The sequence below is a fragment of the Vicugna pacos genome, chromosome 10 (assembly GCF_048564905.1).
Source record: "Vicugna pacos chromosome 10, VicPac4, whole genome shotgun sequence".
In the NCBI taxonomy this organism is placed as follows: domain Eukaryota; kingdom Metazoa; phylum Chordata; class Mammalia; order Artiodactyla; family Camelidae; genus Vicugna; species Vicugna pacos.
Genome location: NC_132996.1, coordinates 73,439,528 through 73,465,805, shown reverse-complemented (window position 1 = coordinate 73,465,805; position 26,278 = coordinate 73,439,528). Strand labels below are relative to the sequence as shown.

Here is a 26,278-nt window from a genome sequence, read left to right as displayed (position 1 = left end):
AAATTACAAACTAAAAATATGATACTGGCTTTTATGTTTACCTATGTGGTAACCTTTTCTGGAATTCTTTATTTCTCCATGTGGGTTTGAGTTACTTTCTAGTGTCCTTTCATTTCAGCCTAAAGGGCTCTCTTTAGCACGTTTTGTAGGGCACATCTGCTAGCAAGGAACTCCTTTAGCTTTTGTTTATCTGAGACAGTCTTCATTTCTCCTTCAGTATTGAAAGATAATTTTGCTATCTATAGAATTTTTGACTCAGTTTTTTTTTTTTTTGATCCTTTATCACTTTAAAAGTTCTATCCACTCCCTTCTGGCCGCCATGCTAATGAGAAATCTGTAGTCCATCTTACCGACTATCCCTGGATGTGATGAGTCACTTCTCTCACTCTGTTCACAATTCTTTGTCTTTTAACAATTTGATTATGATTTGATTTGATTTATGATTTCAGTGCGACTCTTGAAGGTATAGCTTGATGTCTGCCATCCAATTTGAGAAGTCATCTGCCATAATTGCTTCAAATATTCTTCCTGCCCCTTTCTTTCTTGGCTCTCCTCCTGGGATTTCCATTATGGGTATCTTGTTGTGCTTGAAGATGTCCCACAGGTCCCTCGGGGTCTCTTCATTTTTCCATCAGCCTTTTTTTTCTGTCTGCTCCTCAGATAGGATAATTTCAACTGAGTTGTCTCCAAGTACACTGATATTTTTCTTCAGTGCAAATATGTTAATGAGACCCTCTAGTGAGTTTTTCATATTATACTCTTCAATTCCACAATTTAATTCCTTTTCATAATTTTTCTCTTTATCAGTATTCTCTATTTGTTCATACATCATTCTCATGGTTTCCTTTTAGTTCTTGTCTACAGTTTCCTTCAGTCCTTTGAACACACTGAAGAAAATTGATTTAAGCTCTTTGTTGAGTAAGTTCAAGGTCTGTACTTCCTCAAGGACAGTTTCTGGTCATTTCTTCTGTGAATGGGCTGTACTTTCTTGTTTCATTACGTACTTCATTTTTTTTTTTGAAAATTGGCTATTTTGGATATTATATATAGTAAGTCTAGACTGCAGATTCTTTCCCCTTCTCACGATTTTTTTTTCTTGTGGTGAACTGTTTAGTGACTTCTATTTTTGTGGCATCTGTAATTATTTGCTATGTGTGGTCTCTAAAGTCACCGTTCCTCCAGCTTGTGTTCAGCTGGTGTCCAGACAGACTTCCTTGAGTGCCAGCAGTCGGAGGGGGGAGGGAAATGTGAGAGAGCTCCCCCGACACGGGCATTTCAGCTCCATGCTGAGGCAGGCCTTCCCGATCTGGCCAGGCTGCTTACCGCTCTGCCTTAGCCTTCACTTCCTGTGTGAGATGGGCAGAGGTCAGCCTGAGGTGAGAGCTTAGTGTGTGCTCAGGGCTTTTCTCGGCATGTGTCCTGCCCTTGGCATGTTCCTGGCTTTCTCAGGTCTTCAGTGTACTCAGGTGTTCTAGAACAGCCTGATTTCCCAGAGAAACCTTCCCCAGCTTTTCCTCCCAGGTTTTCAGTGCTAAGGTGGTTCTATGCCTTAACGGTAATCCTTCCCCAGGTGGCTGTGATTTGTTTGAAACCCTTACAGTGTTTTTGAGGAATGTCCACCATTTTGCACTTGACTGAGTTCCACTGCAGAGGGGATGAAGGCAGTCGTCCTTCGGGCGGACTCCAGATAATACAGAACAGGCACACTTCCCCAAGAATAAGGCCTGCTCTGCTCCCTCAGGAACCAGCAGTCAGGCTCATGCAGCGGGACTTGGGCTTCAGGACGGCCCTGAGTGGGGACAGGAGTGTTGCAAAGACAAGGAAGACGGCCCTGGGGCTTTCCTACCACTTTTAATGCCTGGTTCTCAGCTGGGTGCTCACCTGGTTGCTGTAAACCTGTGACTGCTTTCCAGAGGTCTGCCTAAGTTGATGCTGACAGATTCCCCTTGACTGTTCTGTGTTTCTGACAAGGGCAGGCTCCTAGGCAGGCCCTTGTCCTCCTCTGGCCGAGGGCGCTCCCCTCCTAACGTGTCCTTACAGGTGCTCTGAGTGTCACCTCCTGACTCTTCCTCTGGAGGCCTGAGCCGAGGTAGGCGGGTGGCTTTAGTGCTGATGGGACGTGGTTCATCTCTCACAGATGACTCGAAGACCACAACAGCGCCGTCCCCTAGCACACCAGAGGCCGGGCCATGCTGGGTTTCTGCGCACCCCTTGTTGGGGTCGGGCTTTGGCAGGGGGGCGTGGAGCCAGAGCAAAGGGGCGCAGCGGGCCGTCCTCCTCCACACTGGCTGGAAGCCTTTTTAAATTCTGCCTTTTTGAAAGTCTGCACCTATGCCTGCAGTGGCAGCGGGCCTTGGCGACTCTGCCCACCCCCTGCCTGCTCCCCGGCCACCTCCCTGGGCCTGGCTGCTCCCCCTGGGCCTGGCTGCTCCCCCTGGGCTGTTGCCCATCCCTCCTCGCTCATCTCCATCTCCATTCCTGCCTCCTCTCCTCTGTCCTCCATGCCACCACCTTTCCACCTCCTGCCAACAGCGCCCCAGCCACTTGCCATCTCCAGCCTTGGGGCACTTTCCTTGGGGACAGAACCCAGCTCGGGGGCCCATGTGCGCTCTCTGGGCAGGAGGGGTGGGCAGCTGGGAAGCTGCACAGAACACTCCTCCGAGTTGTTCCACCAGCTGCTAGAGGAGCTTAGGGTGTTTATCTCTCACTGCCGAGAGCTGCCCCTCGGGGGCTTCACCCTGCGTCACTTCTGGCCTGCCGTGTTTGTGGCTCAGCGGGCCCCTGAGGTCAGAGATAGCGCTCGTGAAAGCATCTGGCAGGGCTGCGCTCAGAAGCCTTTGGTGCGTATGGAACGTGAGTGCTGAGGGCACACGGGCGGGGCCCTCCGTGCTGCCTGTGTCCCTGAGAACAGGGAGGATGTGTTCCTTACCTCTGTGTCTCCCGCGCCTGCCGCACAGCAGGGGCTCCGGATTGGCTGAGCTGTCTGCCCCAGCTGGGGTCTCGGTGTCTCCCACGGCCGGTTACTATCGGACGTGTGGCCCTCTGCTCTCTGGAACAGGCTGTTTCCTAAGTAAACATCATCCTCGTTTCTCCATGTTTTCTCTGATTATTGGAAATTCCTCATGTTCAGCCAGTTTGACTCCTGGGCCCATCGAGAGGCCAGCAGCATTGTAATGGGGACTGTGGGGACACACCAGACAGATGGCACCATGGCTTTCCATGGAGGGGTGTTTGTGCAAACTGGGGAGGGGTGGTGTCATAGCTGAGAGCTCCCCTAGGGGCCCCCTGCCCTCTCCCTGCCTCCCAGCACTCCTGAGCCAGCAGGGACCGGGTGGGGGAGCCAGGCTGAGTTGATTATTTTTGACATCAGTTGTTAACAGAACGTTGACGTTGAGCCTCCCCCCGGCTCTGGGGTGGCTCTGACTATGTCCAGGCTTCGGCCTGGGGAGCCATGGGGAGCCTCTCAGCCCAGGATCTGGCCTGGCTGGGAGGTGGCCTGGGAAGGGACCCGTGTTTCTCAAGCCCGCGCCCTCGGGGCCTGGGGGTGGGGCCCAGCAGATGTCTGGATTTGGTAGCCAGGGCCTGGAGCCGGATGCTGAGATGAGGCCTGCAACTCATTTCACCATTAAACGTCCTGAGAACATCCGCACCGGCTCCAGGCCACTCCCGCGCTCGCTGCTCTGATGGCAGCGTGAAGCTCAGGGCGGGCACAGGTCCACGGTGCTGTGAAGGTGACAAGATTGCTCTTAATTAGATTAAAAACATTTTTTTCTTCCTCTGTAATTTTGCCTTGAAAACCAAGGCTGCTTCTTTGTTTTCTTCATCCGAAGACCTCCAGAAGCTTTCCTCCCCACCTCTCCAGAGGGTTCTTGGGAATGTCCTGTGAGCTCAGCGCTTGGAGGAGACAGCGCTTAGCCCAGATTCCACTGTGTATTAACGCTTCCTGGGGCTGCTCTTGCTGCCGGGAACCATCCCCTGGAACTGGACAGCGACTTCCTGGAGCAGGGAGACCCCGCGGGGCCGCCCGGGTGGTGTGGGTGGCTGTTCCCTGTGCTACTCAGGGTTGACCCTGTCCTGGCCCTGTCACTGCCTGTCCTCCTCAGTGCCCCTGCTGCTCGGACCCCACCCTTGGTCCCACGGGACCATTTCGGTTCCCTTGCAGATGTGTGTGTGCTGAAGCCCACGAGCCCCGTGGCGAGGGGCAGCGCTGGGGCCGGGCTCCTCAGGGCCCTCATCTCTGGGGTGCAGAGAGCCCAGCACCGGCCCCCGGGGCTGGCCAGGACTCCCAAGGCCACCTTCGACTGTCCACGTCGCTGTCGCGCTCAGGCCCAGTCTCTTCTGCATGCCCTTGACTGGACGTGAGAGGCAGCGCGCCCCACAGCTTGCTCTGGACACCCTCGTGCAGCGTGTGGCGAGGTCCTCGCCAAGGGGGTGGGGAGACGGGCTGGCGGCAGGGCGGCCTGCAGCTTTGGGAAGCCGCTTTGGAGGCTCCCCGGGCCGGTGCAAGGGTGGTCTGTCCCGCCACTTGCGTCCTCTCTGCCCTGTGCCCCCCCAGCACAGCGGGAGGAGTTCAGCCCTTGTGTAACCTGGGCTCCCCAGACCCATCCCCTCCAGTGCATGCCTCACCCCCAAGTTTGTCACACGCATTCCTGAAGATTCTCTTGGTAACAAATGGCGGAACCCCAATTCAATCTAGCTGAAGTGCAAAAAGGACACTGTTGGCCCCCGCAGCGGACCCCGCTGTCTCAGGCACAGCCGGCCGCGCTGGGACGCTCGTGGTCTCCCACCGCCGCCGTGTTCCCTCGTCCACACCTCCCGCTCTCCGCTGCCCCCTGGGATGGCTGTGTCCTCAGGCAGCCACTTTCTGAAGGGGGCAGATGGCCGCCGGCTCAGCAAACCCAGCAGAAAGAGGCCATCTCTCTCCCCACTGTTGCTGCCAGAGTCTGGGGCCAGGTTCTCACTGGCCCCAGCCGGGGTGCGAGCCATCCTCAGACCTGCCTCTGTGCCTCTGAAGGCCAAGGCCTGGGCCCGCTGGCCTCTCTGGGGGTGGCCCGTGAGTACCCGAAGCCTGCAGCCTCGGGGGCAGGAAAGGAGCAGCCCCCCAGGGAAGGCCCACGAGGCCGTTCCCAGGAGCCAGGCCTCACTGCTGGATGGGCAAACAACAGGTGTCCACTCAGGCAAGGCATTCTCCTAAGCGGAATGGGTGCCAGCTGCGGGTATGCATTTTCACTCCGCTCTTGCCCGTTCCTGGCAGCTGTTGTGGGAATGGCTTTCACACTTTCTGTCCATGTCCCTTACTTCTCGCCTCTCAGTGGAGACACAGGTGGCGACGCGGCGGTGCTGGCTCGTGGTCTGCGGGCCGGGCACGGGCAGCTGGCACAGACCTGGGGCCCCAGCTCAGCAATGTCACGCAGGGTCTGGCTGCAGCTGTCCGGATGCCCTGGGGAGGGGGTTCTCGTTCCCAGTGAAGGATCTGCAGGGCTTTGGCAAATCTGCCAAGAGCGGGGGCATTTTTTGGGCCGGGGGTTGGGGGCTGCTGCGGGCGGGTGGGAAGGGATTTTAACTCGGGAAGGACAGGGGCAGCTTCTGTTTATCCCTGGGGAGAAAGCCGGCTCGGGGAGCATGCCTGTGCCGGGCCCTGGAGGAGCAGGGGGAGGTGGAGGGCAAGGTCCCCCTGCCCAGGAACCGACACAGACCTGAGGGCCAGGCCCACGCGGGCCGCGCACCCCTCCAGAGGAAGCGGCCGTCTCTGGAGCCTCGGGAAGCTCTGTGAAGGATCTGGGGTGCACCTGGGCGATGAGGCAGGATTTTAATCAGTCACCAGGGGAGGGCTAAGTGAAGTCACCAGGGAGACCCTCCAGAGGGCAGCAGGCATGGGCTGCGGCCTCACAGCACGCTCGACGTGACGCTCCCTCGTCTATGTGACCCGACCCACAGCATGGCTTTGAGCTTTTTTCAGCCTGCTTGGTCGTGGAGAAATGGGAATCGGAGCTGCCATCCCACAGAGCTGCTGTGACCATGAAATGAGGTGTGTCCCAGCATTGGGGATAAGCTGGACTTGCTGTGAGAGTGAGGGATGAACGGGCAGGGGGCGGGGCTGGACGAGGAGTCAAGGGAGGGAGACCAGGAGCTCCTGGGAACAGACAGCCTCGGGCACGTCCGTGGTAGAAGGTTCTCTGCGGCCACGAGGGCCGCTCCAGGCCAGGGGGCGGGATGGAGGACGCTCTGACACACTCCAGCATGGCCCAGGACGAGGCGTGCAGGGCCGCGGGGTGGGCGGCAAGGCGCAGACGGGGGAGACTTCCTCGAGAGACTGTTCCCTGACTGGAGAAGGGGTCATCCCAGAGAGCAAACACGGACCCACAAGGAAGGGAGTGAGGCCAGGCCCGTCTCGTCACCTAGAGACCAACAGTTAATCTTGTGATCTGCTTCCTTCCAGTCTTTCTTCTGTGCCCATATTTTTTTAAAGAAGATTAGAACCACCCCGTTAAGCAGGCCCACCGGCTGGAAGGAAAGACGCTGTGCTGTTCGGTTCCGCTCTCCGGGGAGAGGGTGCGGCTTGGCAGCCGGTGTCGCCAGCTGTGGTAGTCGCCACGCCAGAGGCTGCGTTCGCCATCCCAGACCTCCCATTTTCCTAGAAAACAAAATTGTTTTGTTCTTCCCTGAAAACTTAGGCCCAGATTCTGGCCTTGACAAGGCAGAGGCAGCCAAGGAATTACAGCACTGAAAACTGGTGCTGTCTTACCAAAGTGTGACTTCATTGTCACCAGGACGCAGTGCTCCGTTCCTCCCAAGGGCCAGCCCTCCACACGGCTCACCTGGCGGCGCGCCTCGGCGTCCCGGCGAGTTGCCCCACGGAGCCCGCCATGGGCTCAGCCTGCTCTGCTGTCGTGAGGCCGGGGCTGCCGTCTCCCCACATCTTTGGGAGACACCAACCTCAGTCTCCTTGAAGGTGGAGATGACAAGCCAAGCCTCCCGGGACAGAGCATTTGCATGAAAGGGCAGTGTGTCACCGTGTCTGCCAAGGAGCCAGACCCACGTGTCCCCTCCCCCGGACCATCCTGCAGGCGCCGGACCAGGCTGACTGCTGGCGGGAAACAGGGCTTGCCCGCCTCTGAGGAGGGACAGACCCTAGAGTCCCTGACAGGGAGGTCGGGCCAGGCAGTGCCTTTCCTGTCGATTTGGGAAAACAAACTTGTGGGGCCCCTCTCCTTGCCCCTTGCTGCAGGGCCCCATGTGCTGTTCTCAGAATTAAACCAAACAACACACATTCCTCTCTGGCAGGTGCAGGCCCCACCCGCTCCTAGCAGCCGACCGACTTGCACATTTTAATTTCCTAAAACACCAGGGCTGGGCCTTTCTCGGGGGTCAGGTGGCTCACCCCGCAGCCTTCTGGCCTCGGAGGTGGCACTTGTCATCTCGGCTGTTTGAAAAGCAGCCCCACTTTCCAGCCTCCGCTCCGCTGCTCCTTCCTTCTGTATACAAGTGATGCAGACGTAAAAATATGTATTTGTGTTCTTTTCTTCCTCCTTTTTTTTTCTGAAAGAACATTTGAATCCTGGACCAAGTTTTAGCTCTGTCACTTGACAACTGCATAATACAACCCAGGGCACTTGAATCTCGGCCCCGAATCTCTACAGTGGGGGCCCTGAGCGTTCCCGCCAGCTCCCAGACCTGTGAGCCTTTGAATGTGCAAGCATTCTTCAAGGCTTACCAGTCACTTCCCTGCGCTCCCCGAGAATGTCACAGGCAGAGAGCCCTTCGCTCGGAGCCCTTCTCCAGGGTGTGAGTAAGTAACGTCTGTGCGGTTTCCTGCTGGAAGTCTGCCCCTGGCCCCCACGGGCTGTGAGCTCCCAAGTTTATTTACATCTCTGATTGCTAGCCGGGCACAGCACCTTTCCACGTGTTCATCAGCCACTTGGATTCCTCTTTTGTGATGTGCTTGTCTGTCTGCTGCCCAGTTTTCATCAAGTTGTTCATATTTTTCTTATTGATTTGCTTGAGTTCTTTATATTTTGTGGATATTATTCCTCTGTGGTTGTCTTCTTACTCTAATGTCTTGCTTGATGATAAGGTCTTAATTTTAACGTAATTAATCAGTCTTTTCCTTTATGGTTCTTGCTTAAGTTTTAGGAAACCCTTCCAAACCTGAGGTCATGAAGACAGTCTTCTAGATTCAGTCATAAAGTCTTCATAGTTTTGTTTTTCTCCATGAGTCTTCAATTGCCTGGAATGCCAAGGATGAAATTCTGATGTGTGGTATGAGGTCAGGGTCCAACTTACCATTTTTCCCGTGTGGACAGCCAGCTGTCCCTTCCCACCCTGTGCAGGCCACCTCTGACACACAGGCAGCACCCATGGGGGTGCTGTTTCTGGACATCCAGCCCTGTGCCCTTGGGCCTTCTCTCTCTCCACATCAGCACTACACCATCTTACGACCATGACTTGGTAAGAAGTACCGACATCTGGTAGAGCAAGTTCTTCTACCTTGTTCTTCAAGAATTTTGTTGATTCTTGGCGTTGTGCACTTCCAGATCAGTTTTAGAATCAGCTTGTCAAGGTTCCAACTCACAGACCTTGGGATTTTTATTAAGATTTGGGGAGAATCTTTTCACTACTGAGTCTTCTAGGGTGTTCTAATCGATGGAACAAAAGCATATTTCTTCATTTATTTATGTCCTCTGGAATGTATCTCGTTGAGATTTTATAATTTCTCCTTAGAGTTCTTGTATATCCTTAATTAGATAGTAAAGAATTTTTTTTACTATTGGTATAACAGGATTTTTAAAAAATAACTTTTTGACATATAGATGAGGCAAAAATGGAGTCCCCGTGCACCTCTCACCCACTTTCCCGAACACTGGTGTTTTATGTGACCACGGAACAGTTATCAAAACTAAGAAGCTAACATTGCAGCAACACTGTTAGTTAAGCTGCAGTTTAGTTAACCCATCTGGGTCTCCCCAGTTTCACTACCAATGCCTTTACTCTGTTCCAGCCGCCGCCGTGGCATTCAGTCAGCAGGTCTCCTTGGTCTCCTCTGAGCTAAGGCGGCGCCTTAGTCCTTCCTTGCTGCTCATCACCTTGACGCTTCTGAGGGACACTCGTCAGGGGTCCCTGTCCCTCAGTTTGGGCTTGCTGCTACTTTCTCAGGATTAGACGGGGGCTGTGGGTTTGGGGGAAGAATGTCACAGAAGTGAGGTTGTTTCCTCATTGGTTCACATCAGGGTGCAGGATACAACGTGTTTTGTCACTGCTGACGTTACCTTTGACCCACTTGGTTAAGGCCGTGTCAGCCGGACTCTGTCAGGCTAGCACTTTTCCCCTCCTGGTCATGGGGAGAGTCACTGAGCCCAGCCCACACTCCAGGAAGAGGGGAGTCACGCTCTGCCTCCTGCAGGGGAGGCTGTCAAAGAATTGGCGAACATATGTTAAAACCACCGCAGCAACGGATAAATATTTGAGGGGAGATGCTTTGAAGTTTCTCCTTAAAGCTTCACCTACTAACTTTAGCACTCGTCCACGGATCTCGCCTGCAGCAAGTGTCACTGTGGGGCTCTCTCTAATGGTGGTTTTCCTATTTTCCTCATTCCTTCTGTTTATTCCTTGGCATTTTGTTCCTCCCCTCCAATTATTAATCTGCTAATTTAAATCAGTGTGGACTCAGGAAATTTTTGAGCTGTATAATCCAATACTATTAGTATTTATTTTGTTGCTCAAGTTGTTCTAGCTTTGGCCACTGGATTGAGAGTGCTTTGGGGCTGGTTCCTGTATCTGTTTGACGTGCCCTCATCCTCTTCGTTTATTTATTTTTGAGCGTCCCCTTCCTTTCCAGCACTGGGCAGTGAGTGCTTCAGGCTCATTTGAATTCTCCGTGCTCTGGCCCTAGAATCAGCATTCCACCAGAGAGCCCCGGGTTCCTTTTACTGGAGAGTGGATGGCATTTAGAAACCAAGATCTGGGCAACAGGTGTGCTCACTGCTCCAGGCTTGTCACTGCTTCTAGGGCCTCTCAGTGGACAGAGCTAGGAAACATACGTATGTAAATAGTCCAAGGATACACACATATCTGTTACTTATTTGTGTGTATATCAAGCTAAAGATGAGTTCATACTGCTACTTCTGACCACAGGGTGTGTTCATGACTCCTAATCCTGTTTACTTGGTACTTTTGTCTCTACCACTGAGAAACCTGGTCCCCATTGTCTATAATTTATTGAGCTCAGGTATACCAACAGTACCACTATGAGAAAAAAACTGACCAACTAGAACGCTGTGTTTATGGTAGTTTTTTTTTTCACTTTAACTCGTGCAGTCAAAAGATTGTTTCCCAAGGCTTCCTCAGCCAGTTCCTTCTTGCCCTCTCCTTTCGGGGCTATGTTATACATCCGTACTACAGAATTCACTCGTCACAGTCTGCTTTCCATCCTGGATCCTCCAACAGTGGTTTTGTTGTTTGGTTTTGGTTTGCATCTAGTAAAATTTACTCATGGAGATGTACAGTTCTATGGGTTTTGACAAATGCCTGGAGGCATGTCTCCACCACCACAACATCATACAGAGAAGTTCAGAGCCCTAAAAATTCCATTGTGCAATTCTTTTGAAGTTCAGTCCTCCCCCTCCCCTGAACACTGGAGGCCATTGATCTGTTTTATGTCCCTGGAGTGTTGCCTTTTCCAGGATGTCATATAAATGGACTTTTACAATAGGTAAACTTCTGCATCTGGATTCTTCAGCTGCTTGGCAAAAATTGCATAGATGTGATTCATCCATGTTGTTGCATAAATCATTAGTTTGTTTCTTTTGATTGCTGGGTGGTATTCCATTGTATGGATGTACCGCAGTCTGTTTGTCCATTCACCTACTCACCTAAGTACATCTTGATTGCTTCAGGTTTTGGCAATTTTGAGTGAAACTGTTATACACATTTAGGTACAGGTTTTTGTGAATGTACATTTTCAGTTCACTTGGGTAAATAACTGGGACAGGGACTGACAGGTCACGTGATAAATGTATGTTTAACTTGGTAAGAAACAGCCAGACCCTTTTCCAACATGGCTGCATCATTTTGCGTCCCCACCAGCAACATGTTAAGACGTTCAGTTTCTCTGAATCTTCACGTGCATGTGTTGTCAGGCTTCGTTTTTTTTTTTCTTCTTCTTCTTTCTTTTCTTAATGTAAGGTGGAAAGTAAGGCTCTAACTTAATTTTTTTCCAAATATCTAAAACTGACATGATTTTAAATTTAATCAGTCATTCTAATAAGAGTGTAATAGCAGCTCAGTGCAGGTTTGATTTGCATTTCTCTAACTACTGATATTGACTGAATTGAGCATCTTTTCTTGAGTTTACTCATAATCCATGTTTTAAACCGAGTTGTTAGCTTTCTTGTCAAGTTGCAAGAATTCTTTATAAATTCTGGATGTAAGTCCTTGACCAGAGAGGTGACATGTACACATTTTCTCCTTCCGTTCCTTTAGCAGTATCTTTTGCAAAGCAAATGCTTTTAGTTTTTAATTTTCTCCCCTTACAGACTGAGCATTTGGTATCATACTCCAACACTCATTGCCAAATCCAAGGTCCAGAGATTTTTCCCCTGTTGTTTTCTTGAAGAAATTTTATAGGTTGTGTTTTACTTTAGTTTTTCAGTAAGATTGCATATAATACCTTTTACATTTTCATCTTCTGATTGTTGATCTCCTGCAACATGAAGCATAAGTGCCAGATGTGCTACACTGTACACACACACATGTATACATACTCATACATTTATATTACAGATAAATTTAGGAGACAATTATACTACTTTGAAGTGGCGAAACCTTCCTTTTACAAAAAGCAAAAGATAGGTGTATCACGTCAACAACATAAAACATTTCTATGATAAAACAGCCATGATTAAGGTAAAAACACCAAAGATAGACTAGGGGAGACACCTGTGCCCTATATGACAAAGGGTTAGTTATCTCTAACATGTAAAAAATAAGTTCTTACAAATCGATGAGCAAAAATGAGCAAAGGATATGAACAGAGAATTCCACAAAAGGAAAACCAAATAGCCTTTGAGCCACAAAAGGTGTTCAGCACAGAAGGAAAATCAGAATGCCAGTCTTCATCCCCGTTTGACAAGCCCTGCAAAGGCGGCCAAAGGTGGGGAAGCTGGCATGTTCACACGCTACTGGTGGAGTCTAACTGATACAAGCTTTTGTAAAAACAATCCAGCCACATCTATTAAAATTGCCAGGGAAGCACCCTCCCACCTGCCTCATTATGTCAGATTTTCACAAAGATGGATGGTGTGTCACTGTCTTAATGTAGTGGCTTCAAGCTAATGGAACCTGAATGTCCATCACACACGGGATGGTTGAGTGAACTGTGGCGGATCTAAAGTGTAGACTCTTACACAACTACTAAAAAGACGTAGCTCCACATCTGTACACCTGTAGGAAAATGAGATGGACACACTGCGGAGTGACAGGAACAGAGCTGTCATGTGTGTACAAATGCGAGTCCCACCTGGAGTCAGCTGCTCTAGTGCGTGAGCAAGTAATCCCCTGGTGGTTAACATCCCGTCGAGGCGGGAGGACCTTGGTGAATCTTTGTGTTGTTCACTTTTTACAACAAGTACTTGGATATTTTACGATAAAAGCTTTAAATGAAAAGAAAAGGGGTTCAGGCTGAGAAGCGGGACTGACAGGGATTCTGAGTCAGCCCTGAGCACCAGCGGCAGGTCACTGAGCGGGGCCCAGGAATCTGAATGTTAACCAGCTGCGGGGGTGCTCATGCCTGTCCCCCAGGGCGGGGGTGGCTGCCCCTCCCTCCCAGACTTGCGACTCTCCCTGAGCAGGAGTCCTGCCACCCTGGGTCTTCACTGATGCGTCACAAGCCTGCTGTCCATGTGACAGTGCCAGCCTTGGGGGGGGGGGGGGTCAGTGTTCCTTCCCAGACCTGTGCTCATGTATTTTATTCTTTACCTGAAAGTCGGGTGTGAATCTGGGGACACGGCTGGACGCCTGAGCCCGGCCCAGGCACAGTCCTCACTCGGAGGAGGTGTCCCTGGCTCTCAGGTGCTCCTTGACCATTGAGGCCTCAGGTGGGTGGGGGCCATCTCAGCCCGCCGCCTTGCAAACCCCCCGTGCCGAGGCTCCGTACACCACGTCCGCCCCTCACCCAGCCATGCGAGTGGGTATCCTGCCTGTTTGCGGGAAGGCTCGGGAGGCACAGGTCTGCCCCCAGCCAGGGTGGCAGGTTGGGGTGAGCACCTAAGCTCACTTTGATCAACCTGGGTTCCTTTTGCCATCAAGTCTCTGATGGAGGCCTAACGTGCCGCCCACACCTCTGCCCACAGTGAAAAGGAGCCCCACGCTGCTGGAAGTGAACACGGCCCATTTCATGAGAACCAACAGCTTTGCCGAGGACCTGGACCTGGAAGGGGAGACACTCCTGGCCCCCATCACCCACGTGTCACAGTGAGTGCCTGCTCGCCGGAGGATGACGAGGTGGCGGGGTGTGGGGCTCAAAGGGGCCGCCTCCCCCAGTGCCCAGCACTCGCCGCCTGCCCTCAGCATCCCGGGGCCATGGCCGCGGTGCCCGGGCACCGAGCGGGGCGGAGAGCACGGGCCCTTCCCGCCGCATCTGGGAACACTGTCTTCTTGTTTTGACTTATGGAAAACCAGACCGGCCATTCTCCACTTGTTTTCGTGCTCTGAGCGTCTGAGAAGATTGTTTTTCTCTCCCCAAGCCCCCTCCCCTGCCCCCCCCAAAAGAGGCGACTTTGTTTTTCAGCACTTCTTGGTGGAACCCTGGCCAAAGCCATGGGGCAGATGCTGAGCGCCGTCTGCCAGTCGCGGCTGCTGTCCTCAGGGGCTCCTTCAGGTGGAGGAAATGGCTGATTTTCCACGCCTCCCAGTTGGCCTGCCCCCGAGGCACAGCTGGCCTGGGACGCATGCCTGTCCTCCCCCGCCGTCACAGTATCGCCAGGCCAGTCCCCGGGGCCCGGCCGCGGTGTGATTCCCCTGCGACGTGGCTCAGTGCTCCCAGTGCGGGCACCCAGTGGTGACAGCCCGCGGGGGGGGTCAGCGGGACACGCAGGCCCATTCTGGCCCCCGCCCCGCTGGGGACTGCCCTAGGGGAGTCCTCTTGTGTCCGGTGTGTGAGCGGCACTCGCGTTCTCTCCCGCTCTCTACGGTTTCGCTCACGGGGTTTTGGTTGTCCTGACCCATGTGCGTCTCTCTCGAAGGCCTGCTGCCTCTGCTGCCGCCGGGTGTGGCCTTTGCCTTGTAGATGACTGAAGTCGGGACCCGAATTGCAGGGCTCCTGCGCTCTGTAACCAGAGGGCTGGCAGAGTCGGGTGACCAGAATGAGAGGAAGACAGGGCTGTCTCAGGGTGGCCCTGCGATCAGGCAGGAGCCACCTGCCACCTTTCCAGACCCGTCGGGCTCACGGGAGGCTGGCAGCCCTATAGCTGGCAGGGTGTGCGTGAGGGCGTTCTCGGGCTCGGCGGGAGCCAGCCTGGCCCGGGGAAGCAGCACTTACTCGTCTTTGTGGACTTGCACTGCAGTGAGCTTCCAGGCCTCCCCCAGGGACAGGGCTCTGACCTCTGGGCCCTCCTGGAGATGGCCCGATAGGCTCACTTGATAAACGGGCAGCGGTGTGAGCAGTGGTGCGAGCCAGGTGGGCTGGGCAGGTACAGGTTAGTGTCTGAAGGCAGAATGCTTACCACTTTGGCTGAGGCCTAAACAGAGTCCAGGACACAAGGGACCTTAAAGTGGTAAAAGTTGCAGTCTTGTGGCCAGTGTTGTGCACCGGTGACAGTGCCTGTTCAGAGCAAGGACAGCCAGAAGCCTGCCGGGAGCTGTGGCCCTCCTGCCGGGCGGGCCCCACCAGGCCTCGCCGTGCAGCCCGGCCCGCCCCGTCCCGCCCCGTCCTGTCCTCCTGGCCGCGCTCTCCCTGCCAGAGCTCCTACTCCTCCTCTCTGTCAGTGGTGGCCCAGCCCCTCCGGTGCACAGACAAGGAGTCGCACCCTGGTGGGCAGGGCTGTCACCCACCATCCATCCAGCTGGGCAGTCAGCTGTCACCAGCTCCCTGGGCCCAGCAAGGCCACTGTGGGGAGGCCCAGGACGAGGCAGCGTAAGACTGGGGACCGAGGTGGCCCAAGACCAGGCCCACAGCTGCCCAGCACAGTCGACCCTTTTGAATTCAGCGAGGTCTGTCCAGGTCGGCATCAGCTTGTACCAAGTTTCCTGGGGCCAGAGGCTGCCCACCTGCCAGGGAGCCGCAGGAGGTAGCTTAGGTGAATGTAGCCGCGTCATCAGAGAATCTTGGCCATTTCTTGTCTTCCCTCCTCTGAGACAGGCCATCAGGCTGAACATCCCAAACGCTCTTCAGGCAGTGGGCCTCGTGCATCACCGTCCAGACAAGCCTGCTGTGGGCCTTCTCGGGCCAGCACCCCCACCACGGGGCGGCCTGTTGCCTGTGGAAGGGCGTCACCTCCAGCACTGGGTGGGGCCTCGGCCAGGCTGCGGCTGCCCTTACCTTTCCCAGTGTAGACCCTGGATGCCAGCCAGCTGGGAAGGCGGGGACGAGCCCAGCCGTGGGCGAGGCGGGAGCTTGGCGGTAAAGGCTGGGAGCAAGATGACTGAGGTTGTGGTGGTCTGGTGTGGCGGGGACAGCAGGGGTTCCATATGCCTGTGTCCTCAGTAGTCAGGATGCTTCTCAAGGGAGCCCCAGTGGGGAAGGTGGGGTGCAGGCACAGTGAAGGAGGTGGTAGGGCCTCAGATCCTAGGCACCCTCAGGGCTCTAGGCTGGGCAGAGGCCTCGCCCCACCATGGCTGGAGGAGGAAGGGGCAACAGTGGGCACCGTGTTTACTCAGGGCTGTGCCTGCCTGCAGCGTGGATGGGGAGGAGGCTGCCTGGTCTCGGTGCTCACGCTGGGGCCACGTTCCTCTGCCCCCCCACCCCCAGCCTGCCTGGTGAGTGATGGCCCTAATTAAACTCAGCCCTGTGGCAGCTCAGCCTTGGGGACCCCATGTGGGGAAGAGAGGTGCACACCCCGGTGTGTGTGCAGGGACAGGGGTCTCACGGGGGCATTGGGGATGGGAGGCAGTTACTGAAAACCAGATCCATTTCTCTCCAGCATTTTACTGATGTTAAATGTATTACCATGTTGGGCCGGTTCCAGAATTCAAATTAAAAGCATAAATAAAGACACATTTTGTTTCCATCTCAAGCTCTCCCCACCCGCAGGGCCCCAGGGAGGTGAGGTCACTGCAGCCTTGATTACGGGAAGGTCCCCGGGGCTGGGCGAAGCTCGTCTTTCCGGGGCCTGTTGGCCATTGGTGAAGTGAGGGGTCAGGGGACCGGGGGTCAGCAAGCAAGCCTGGTGCAAACCAGGGAGCTGCCGGCGAGCAGGGGCAGAGGGTGCTGCAGCGGGCTGGGGAAACAGTGGTTTTGGTCAGCCCGCCCTGTCGGCAAGCCCCAGGGCACTCACACGGCGCCGGGGGGCCAGGCCCCCGTCTCACACACACCTTTCAGGCAGATAGTCTTGTGGGCGCAGCAGGGCCAGAAGGGAGCTCATCTGCTTCAAGCTCCCTGCACTTGTGGCCCCACCCAGAGCCTTGCCACTAGGGCTTCCAAGGAGCAAGTGTGAGGCAGAGATGAGGCATCTGGGGCACAATGTGGGGCGCCAGGGGAGCCCTGCTCCCCAACAGGAGCTGGAACGAGTTCCTAGGCTCCTGCCCACTGGGGATCGCCGGCAGGACAGTGGAAGGGGAGGGCCACCCGTGTGCATCCCTGTGTCCTGCACACGGCATCTCTGCCTGAAACACCCTTGTCACTTGTCTGCAGCCATCAGAGTCCTACTCATCTTTCCAACATCTTGTCAGTCCTCCTCCCCTCACGGAGGCCCAGGATGCCCACAGGCCAGGCAGCCGCATCCTCCCCCAGCTCTCGAGGCCCTCTATGTGGGGCTCTTTGAGAGTACCTGTCTCTCGGGACCCTCGGCTCCTAGGGATCAGGGAGAGTGTGGTTCCCCTCAAGCCCCAGGCTGGAAGGAGCTCCAGGACTGCTGCTCATGCCCCCAACCAGACAAGATCCCCCAGCCAGAGCCCGGCCAGCCCTGCCCAAGGAGGGGATGGAGTGAGGGCTGAGGTGTCTGAGCTCCGGTGCTGGCCAGCAGGGCCGGATGGCTGGGTCAGAACTGGCCTCAGTGTGAGGCTCTGTGGCTCTGGGCTCCAGGCTCTGAGCGGCTGTGGCCTGGGTACCCTTCTCCCAGCAGCCTTGGGAGACCGGCCATTTCTGTGAAGTGCCCCCTAGACTCAGCCAGAACTGGCCTGGCATCCACGTCTGCCCCAAGACAGATGGTGCAGGAGGCCGGACGCCCTGTGAGCACAGCAGACTGTGGCTGCCCTGAGGGGTCCTCCCAGAGAGTCGGTCCCTGGCCCCTGCCATCTCTTTTGTCATGGCGTCTTAGATGGGCGCGGCTCAGCTCTTTGTCACCAAGCACCCCTCTGCTGTGCTTTGCAGGGGGACAGAAGGAGGGCCAGGGGCACTGCAGGACCCCCACCAGGTGACTGAGAGCACCCCACCTCACCCCCGGCGAACATGTACTTGCAGGCCTCCTGCGACATGACAGCTTGGAGATCCTTGAGCAAAACCAGCCCTGTGTGTGTTAATTAGAATTTCCATGTCTTCAACTTTCTCCTGGACCCTGCAGAATCTCACGCCAAAACGTTCAAGTTTCTCTTTTCCAGTGAGGCCGCTGTGGCCTGGCTTTCATCCACATCACTACTAATGTCTCCTGAAATCTGCGTTTGTCAGTGAGGCCAGGGCAGCCCCATGCCTTCTGGAAACAGGGGCAAATGTCATAAGGCTTGGCCCTGCGCTCAGCTCTGTGGACCAGGGGACTAGCTCTGTGGATGGGACCAGCTTTGCCTGGGACGTTTCAGAAACACCCAAGGCTCCCTGTGGCCCACTCCCACGGGCCTGGAGACGCTGGGCACTGCATTTCTGTGAACACCCAAGCCCCTCGCTCTGTTTCTTGCCGTGCAAACCTTGGTGGGAAAGGACGAAGCGGCATTTCTGGGGTCAGTGTCCAGAGGGATGAAGGGGGGACTTGCCAGGAACAGATGAAGCTAGTTTATCTTTCCAGACCAGCGTCCTGTCCTCTCTGGAGCTCCACACCACCTCTGTCCACACGAGGTGCCAGGGAAGCCCCGTGGGAGCCCGACAGGGAGGGCCGTGCGAAGCTGCATGAGTCACAGGCTCCCCGTCGGAACCTCACGGCCCGGCCAGGCGCAGATCGTCTCTGAAATGCACGGGGGGATTAAATGTTCTCCTAATTAAGTGGAAAGCGAGGCGGAGCAGCTCAGTGGGAAAGGGACGGGACTGGGAATCGGATGCCCTCCGTCTGGCCCCCAGCCTGCACCAGCCCAGCTGCGGGCCGGCCCCCGGGGGCCCTTAGCCTCTAGGGGCCTCACTTCCCCCCTCTGAGCCCATGAGGAGGAGGTGGCTAATCTCCTGGGGCCGCTGCTCTGGGGAGTGGGCCCGCCGTCCAGGTAGAAGGCCCAGAGCAAAGTGGGGAGGCTTCTTTCTTCCTCAGAAGCCACCACAGTAACCCTGGCCCAGGCGCCCTGGGCCCTGACTGCACTGCGTCTGCTGCACGGGTCCCGGCAGGGCTGGCCCAGACCGGGTAGGCAGTGCTGGGAGGAGTGAAGGAGGGGAGGTGGTCCAAAGCCCGAGATGGCTGCGGGGGGTGACTGCAAGGGTCGCACTGGTGTTGCTGTGGAGATGTTTCTGGCCACTGCAGAGTCCCACACAGCTCCCTCCTGTGCTTTGCCTAAATCTCCCAAACCCAGAAGGGCACGACTGAGCCCCCGGCAGCTTGGCCAGGAAGCCCGAGGCGCGCGTGCCCTGGGCGGGGCCGGACCCAGCCCCTTTCTGGGCCGAGGCTGTCCATCGCTCAAGTTAGGGTTAGAAAGCGCTGTCCTTCTGAACAGGGCGTTGCTTCCAGCTTTTTAGCTGAGGGGTGAAGTGCACACAGCTGGACACACAGGCCTCGAGGCACACTGACCGCTGCATTCCCCCTGGGACCCCTGCAGCCAGCGCCCAGGTGAGGCGCAGAGCCTGCGACTCCACTTCCTGTCACTGATGCCCAAGGACAGCCACTGTCCTGGCTTCGAGCAACAGGACTGCGCTTCACCCGTTCTTGAATGTTCTACAGACGGGACGCACACGGCGCACACGCTCGCGGCCGCCGGCCGTGAGGCTCGCCTCACCTCGCCGAGCAGCGCGCCGCCCTCTCCCCGCCGGCCGGGGCGCCGTGTGCGCGGCCTGCACTTTGTTTATCCATTCTGCTCTCGACGGCTGCTTGGACAGGTGCCAGCACAGGGCTGTTATCAGCAGTGCTAAGAATATGCGGCAGAGGCCCTCTGGTGGGAGCACGGGCTGCAGTCCCGGGGGGACGTGCCTGCAGCAGGGCCGCCAGGGCGCTGGGCGGGCAGGCACGTCTCTCGCGGACGCCGCCGCCTGGGTCCCCAGCAGGCGCGCCCCGTCCGCGCCCGTCAGTGGCGTCTGGGCACCCTGGCTGCTCTCCGTCCTCACTAACACTCGGCCTTTTCCATCGTTTCCTTTCTAGCCGTGCTGGCGGGCGTCTGGTGGCATCAGGCTGTGATTTTAGTTTGCAGTAGCCCAATGGCTGACGCGGCGAAGCCCGTTTCTCCGTCCTCGTGACTCAGCTGGACGCTGCCCCCGGGGAAACGCCTGTGCCGTCTGCCGGTGGTCTCTGGGTTACCTCGCCTTACTGATCTGCAGGAGTTCTTTGTGTCTCTGTTTATCCTGGACCTAAGTCGTTAGTCAGATATGTATTTTTTCATTTCAAGTAGACAGCACCTCCCCCTCTGCGGGCGCTCCTTTTCCTCTCTCGAGGGTGTCTCTTGATGAGCAGAGGGTCTCAATTTTAACGTGATCCAGTTAATCAAACATTTCCTTTCTGGAGAGTGCTATTTGTGACCTATTTAAGAAACTCTGACTATTCCAAGGTCACGAAGATACTCCGTTTTCTTCCAAACCTTTTACATGCAGATCTGCCGTCCATCTGGAATCAGCTTTTGCATCCAATGTGAGGCTGAGGTCAAGGTACATTTTTCCCTCACTTGGACATCAGTTGGACTCAGCAATGTCTATTGAAAAGGCCATACTTTCTCCACTGTCCTGCCAGGTCAGCATCATCATACACCAGCTCCCTGGATGTGGCTCCGTTTGTGGACCTTATTCACTTCCACTGGGCAGATCGTAGTTTTTCCTTTTCACCAGGGCCATGCTTGGTTATCACTGTAGTTTGAGAACAGCTCTTGACTGCTGATCCCGCAGACTCCGGCCAGCTCTCTTGCCCTGCGACTGGCTTGGCTGTCTTTGTTTGGCACCTGTCTCTCCACTCATGTGCCAGTTTCCACAGAAAACCCCCCACAGGCACAGCGGCTCTCTAGATGAACATGGAGAGGACGAACATCGTTACAACCCGAGTCTCTGGAACTGTGGTCTCAACGCGTCTGTCCCTCGTTCACTCAGGTCTTCCTTCATTTCTCCCACCATGTCCTGTAGTTTTCAGTGTGGTGGTCATGCACTCTTCGTCTGGGGTTTATTTTTGTTAGCTGATGTTCGTGATGGGTTCACCAAGCCTGGGAACAGTTTGCCAGGAAATCCTGGCAAGCTCGGGTCATTTCATCCCACCTGCGGGATGCTGGAGCAGTCACCTCAGCGATCTGAGCCTCAGTGTCCTTCTGTAGGCATGAGAGATGCGTCCCCTGGTGCTGGTGTGGGCCTGGAGGAGATAGGGTCGGGCCGTGTGCCTGATGCCTGTCAGACAGTGTGAAACATCTCCCTGTGATGGGAGACCTCATGGGGACATCCCTTACCTGGCTGAGAGCTCCTGAAGCTGCCAGGTCACGAGTTTCAATGAGGGGCGATCATTAGGGGTCGTCCTTAACCAGGTGTACCTAGAGGCTGGGCAGCCCTGCGTCTTAGGATGGGCTGGGGCCGGGGAAGCTGCAGACCCACACCCCACACCTCTCGTCCCTGGGAAAGGGGCCCCGAGCTGCCCTGGCCCCTGTGGAGGTACAGGGGGCGACCTGTAGCCTACTCCTCTGCTGCTGGGCGGGGGGCGGGGGGGCGGGAGGCAGAGGGCCGTGCCCCTGCCGCTCGTTCTCACAGTCAGGCTCAGCTGCCAAGGACGGCAGCAGTCTTCAAGCAGAGCTGGGCCCAGCAGGCCATGTGCCCTGCCTTCTCTTGGCGCTGCACTTGGCGGGAAAGGGAGGCGCCACAGTAGCTTCCAGTCTCTGAGCGACTCGCAGATTGCACAGCCCAAAAGTGGCGGCAGTGTTCACAGGCTTGGTGGCTTTCAGGTGCTTAGGAGAGAGTGAAGTTCCAGCAGCCCGAAGGAGGCTCTGCCAGATGCCTGTCCCGTGCCAGAGGTGGGAGGGGTGCTGCTGCTGGCTGAGACACACCGCTCCCGTCCTTGGTAGGGCCCTCAGAGAGCACCTGGTGAGTCAGTTCCCCAGTTCACGGAAGGGCTAGGACTTGCCAATGTCACCTATGAGGTAGTGGCAGAGCCAGGGCTCATTCCCAGACACACCATCTTTAGGGGAGACCATGTCTGTGAGTCCAGGAGGCTGGACTGCCTCCCTGAGGGCTGGTAAGCAGAGGGTGGGGAGGTGACAAGCCAGCAGAGGCAAATCTGGCCTCCAGTTTGGGTCTGTGCCTCCCAGAGTGTTTCTGTGGCCCACCACGCAGGAGAGCACAGCCTGTGGAGACAGTGTGCACGGTGGCTGGGGGACTCTTCGTGGCCTTCTCCAGTGAGAGTCCTGTGTGTCCCCTTCTCCGCACACCACGGGCCTGGCTCCACCATGCAAGGAGGACGAAGGGCCCCGCGGGCCTACAGGCCACTCAGGAGGCTCTTGATCACTTGGGCAGCGGCGCCCTGGCCTCCTAGGATGCAGTGGCAGGCCGGGCTTCAAGGCTCCTCATGGTGCCCCAGCGCCCCCCATTAGGCGGTCATTCTTCAAGATTTACGAGTCCTCTGGGGGCAATGCTGGTGTCCTAGGCAGGGGCCACACCTTAGGTGCACGTCCTCAGCAGTGACTGACTGCGGTTGGAGGTCTGGCTATTAGTCTGTCAGGTCTGGTTGGCCTGTGGGAGGCCCTGGGTGCCATCCTGGAGCCTCGAGGAGGGAAGAGGAAGAGAAGGATGGAGCAGCGGGAGGTGGGAGTCCAGGTCCAGCCGAGTCTGCCATCCCTGGCAGCCACGTCATCGCGGCACCCTCAGCCATGACGCCACCGTTGCTCTGATCTGCTCAAGTTGTCTCTTCACGTGGGCAGCGGCCCCAGAGGCTCCCTTTGAAGGTGGCACTGGGAGTGTCCTGGAGAAGAGCAGGGGCACCCCAGACGCTCACCCAGAGGTTCTCCCATTTCACCCGCACAGCAGCAACCTAGTAGGGGGCGTACATGAAGCTCTGAGAAAGGAATTTTTTCAGAGGCAATTCAAGGGATTTCCAAGGTAGTTCTGACATTACCTGATTAGTCTTTCAAGACATCAGAATGAGCATCACACAAGACCAGGCTACACTGCACCTGAAGTGTATAATCCTTGCCACCGCCGTGCCCTGTGGTGCCTTGCTGGGGAAACTGAGGCGGGGAGTTGGGCAACTTCACAAAGCAGTAGAAGACATTATTTGGGAGTTGGGGGGTAGGGCTCTCAGAGCACACAGCTACACACACACACTCACACACTCACACACACTCAGAGTCCGTCCCCACAGCCTCACTTGGCGTTACGGGCCTACGAACGCTGCCCTCAGAGAACCAGGCCCCAGGACAGAAGGCGGGCGGCGCCAGGCAGGCAGCCGCGGGACCTCCGCTCGGCTCCTCAGGCAGCAGGCTCTGCACCCGGGCCGAGGAGGACAGGGGACGGTCGCGCTGGGACCTTGGCTTCAAGCCCCGCAGCGCGTCCCCAGCCCGGCCCGCCCGCAGCGCGCCGCCTCCCGCGCCCGGCCCGCGGGGGCCTTTCTTTTCCTACGGAGCCCCCGCTCTCGGGTCTTCTGTGGGCGGGCTTGGTTTTCGTGTTTTCTTTAGGTCTGTGTCCGGACACGGTAGATGAGGGTGCATCTCCTCCAGTGTGACACTCCTCAGTGCTTTCTTCCTGCTCTTTCTGAACCGCCACGGTGAGCCCCCAGCCAGTGTGCGGGCTCCGGGTGGGAGTGCGCCGGGGCCCGGCTGCGAGGCCGGCGCCAGGAGGTGGGGCAGCCTTGGGGGCAGCAGCGCTCAGGCAGACGGGCCCCCGGCCTGCCTGAACTCGGACTGCTGTGTGTGCAGCGGCCGGGCCGGGCCGTCCCCAGGGCCCCGGAGGGCCGCTTGAGACGTTCTCCCCAGTGGCGCGCACCGCCCGTGGCGGGGCCTGAGAGCTCCGTGCTCAGGAGCCCCTGCGCCGCCTGCCTGTCTCCTGCACTTGGAGACGGGCTCTTTCAGCTCATGTGGCCTGGATTTAGGGTGGGAAAATGTCCCTTTAGATGTCAGGGGATGAACAGGCTGGGAAATGGGGGCCCTGAGAGGGCCCAGAGATGAGCGGACCTTGCTCAGCTGCTACCAGAGGCAGGGGTAGGCCCTTGGCTCCTAACTCTGAACCTGCGCTCTTGTGTGGTCCCAGAGGGGCCGGTCTGTCTACTCCAGTGGGGCCTGTGCTCCACTCTACACCAGGCCCAGCCAGCCCCCTCCATCACCTGGGCCAAGTGACCCCAGCCCCGCAGGGTGGCTGGGGCACTTCCATGAGCACCATGCCACAGTCCCCCAACTGCGATGGGGCAGCACGCGGCACCTGCTCCAGGCCTGGCGCCTGGCTGTGCCTCGCCTCTTATCTGACTGCTTCTCCCGCACGTAGGGGCCGGGAAATCATGTCCCCAGTTAAGTCTGCTGCAGGCCATGCCTGGAAGGAGAGGCTGGGGGAGCCGAGGCACCACACAAACACTGAGAGGTGGGCCAGAAAGGACAGTAAAGTCAAGTCCTCATGGTGCTCATCCAGGAGGGCACATGGGGGCCACCATTCCCAGCCCAGGCAGGAGGATCAAAGGAGCCCTGAGCAGGGCCAGAAGCCCGACTGGAGACACCGAGCCCAGGCTGCAAAGCTGCAGCCTTCTCCCCAGGCAGACACGCAGGCCACTGGTAACCTAAGGCTTGTGGAAACAGTCCCATGAGCAAACAGAGGGCACTGTCCAGGGAACGTGGAGCTTGGTCTTTGCTTAGCAGTGGACACTGCCGGGGTGCCAGGCCCTGGCAGACTCGTTCTCCCTGGGTGCCAGGCATCCTTCTGTGCTGAGCGCCTGAAATGCCATAAATGCTCCGGCTCATCACAGTCCTTGTTGACTCTGAGGACCTGCAGAAATGGCCCTCTCCCCACCTGCTGCCACCTGGCCACACAGGTGCAAGGTCCCAACGACTTAGGCCAAAGAGAATCTAAGCATGACCAGCCTGTCCACCACGCGAGGCTGATCACGGACTTGTCTCATTTACTGGGTGGGTGTTGGTCTCTGCCTGTAAATGTTTAACCCCCAAGGATGCCGATCTCAGGGCTGGGAAGGCTCGGACTAGGTGGGGGGAGGGGCTCCTCCTTGCTGGTGCGCAAGGACCCTCTGGTGCGGAAGGGCAGCATCAGCCTGTGCGGGAGGCCCACCAGGCCCACAGCAAGAAGAGCAAAGGCTGGCTCTGCAGAGGAACTTCCCGCAGTGAGCTCAGCCTCAGAGTGCCTGGAAGGGAGGGAGAGTGAGCACTGTCTTCTCCCACGGAGGTGAGAGCAGGCGGGCCACGAGGGGCAGGCCCAGCCCTGGGGCCCCTCAGGGGCCCCCACCGCTCTGGCCCTGGAGTGCAGCGCCTCGTTTGGAACTGCTGCTTGCCCCACGGGGGCATGGCCTAGGTCTCCCCTCTGTGGGGAGGGTGGTGTGGAAGCCGGTTTGCCGGGGCCACCCACTGTGGGCTCAGGAAGGGAAGGAATGTGACCGAGGCTGGGTGTGGCTGAGGAGAGTGCAGCCAGTTGTGGGTTTTTCTTGGGGCCCAGATAGACGTGAGCAGAGACGGAGCCCCGCGCCCTCGGCCCCTGCCACACACACTAGGACTTTCTTCAGCGCGGCTGCCGAGCTGGAGCCCAAGGACACCCTCTGGAAATCTGAATTCCATTCGCTCTTGGCAAAGAACAGCTTCCTGCTTGGGGAAGCTGGCAGAGGGAGAGGCACATGGGTGGAGGGACGTTTGATGAGACGTGGAAGGTGACCCCACTGTTTCCCGGCACTGGGTGGCACTTGCAAAGCTCCTCGGAGAAGTGAAGACAAATGCCTGGAATGCATGAATCAGAAGCGTGCAGGCTGCGCTGCCTTTGCAACAGGCTCCGGCTAAAACAGTCACGGCAAAACACACCTTTGAATTGGAAAGCCAGAGCTTTCCGCAAAATAATTCAAAAAGCTTGTTGACCCTTAAACCTTCCCTGATGCTCCCTTCCTTCTGAAGTTAACTCGTTAAAGTCGCTCCAGCCCCAGCCTGGTGCCAGACCAGTTTCCTGGAAACCCTCGCCAACTGCTGCCTTCAGAACGGCTTGTCACCCTAATAGCTGTTTAAAAGGAAAAAAAGGCTCACTGGGCACCTCGGCTGCAGGGTCTGAAAAGCCCTTTGTGCCAGCCCCAGCCGCAGAGGTTCCCGGGCCCTGCTTCCGGGGCCGGCTGGGGCCGGCTCTCTTCGTTTCCTCGTACAGCGGCGGGCCCTCGGCTGCCTTCTTCCCGCCTGGCTTCCCTGCCAGCCGTGCAGCCAGGCCTCCCCATGCCCTGGTGGGGGCCGGGGTGTCCAGGGCAGGGCCCTTGGAGAGGGTGGGGGTGGGCATGTCCCAAGAGGGTCCCTAGCCTCGTGTTCCTCTGTTCCTTCCCCACTTGGAGAGAGAGATGAGGACGCCCTCCCAGGTCAGCACTGTGTCATCTCCCCAGAAAACCCAGGGCCCAGCCGGCCCCCCTGCAGGGCTGTTTCTGACATGAAGACAAGTTGCCCCTCCCCAAAGCAGAATTTCGGCGATATAAAGCAGAAATGGAAAACGGGGGCTAAGGTACAGGTTTAAAAAGAGTTTAAGATGGGCATATGGGTTGGAAGCTATTTAAATTAACATAGACATTAGGCAAATCAACTTAAAAATGTACGAAATATTGTCACCGTTGCATTAATCAAAATCAAAGATTACCTGGAAATGGAAAAAAGTTACATA

The 26,278-nt window shown here is 56.6% G+C and overlaps 1 protein-coding gene across 2 annotated transcripts in view; it reads left to right on the top strand.

Moving 5' to 3' along the window:
* The window catches only part of KCNQ1 (potassium voltage-gated channel subfamily Q member 1), a 319,441-nt gene that overhangs the window by 134,425 nt on the left and 158,738 nt on the right, over positions 1-26,278 (top strand). For both annotated transcript variants that reach the window (XM_072970536.1, XM_072970535.1), the window contains exon 11: positions 13,347-13,467. In XM_072970536.1, the coding sequence (XP_072826637.1) occupies positions 13,347-13,467 (121 nt within the window). The remainder of the gene's footprint in view (positions 1-13,346; positions 13,468-26,278) is intronic.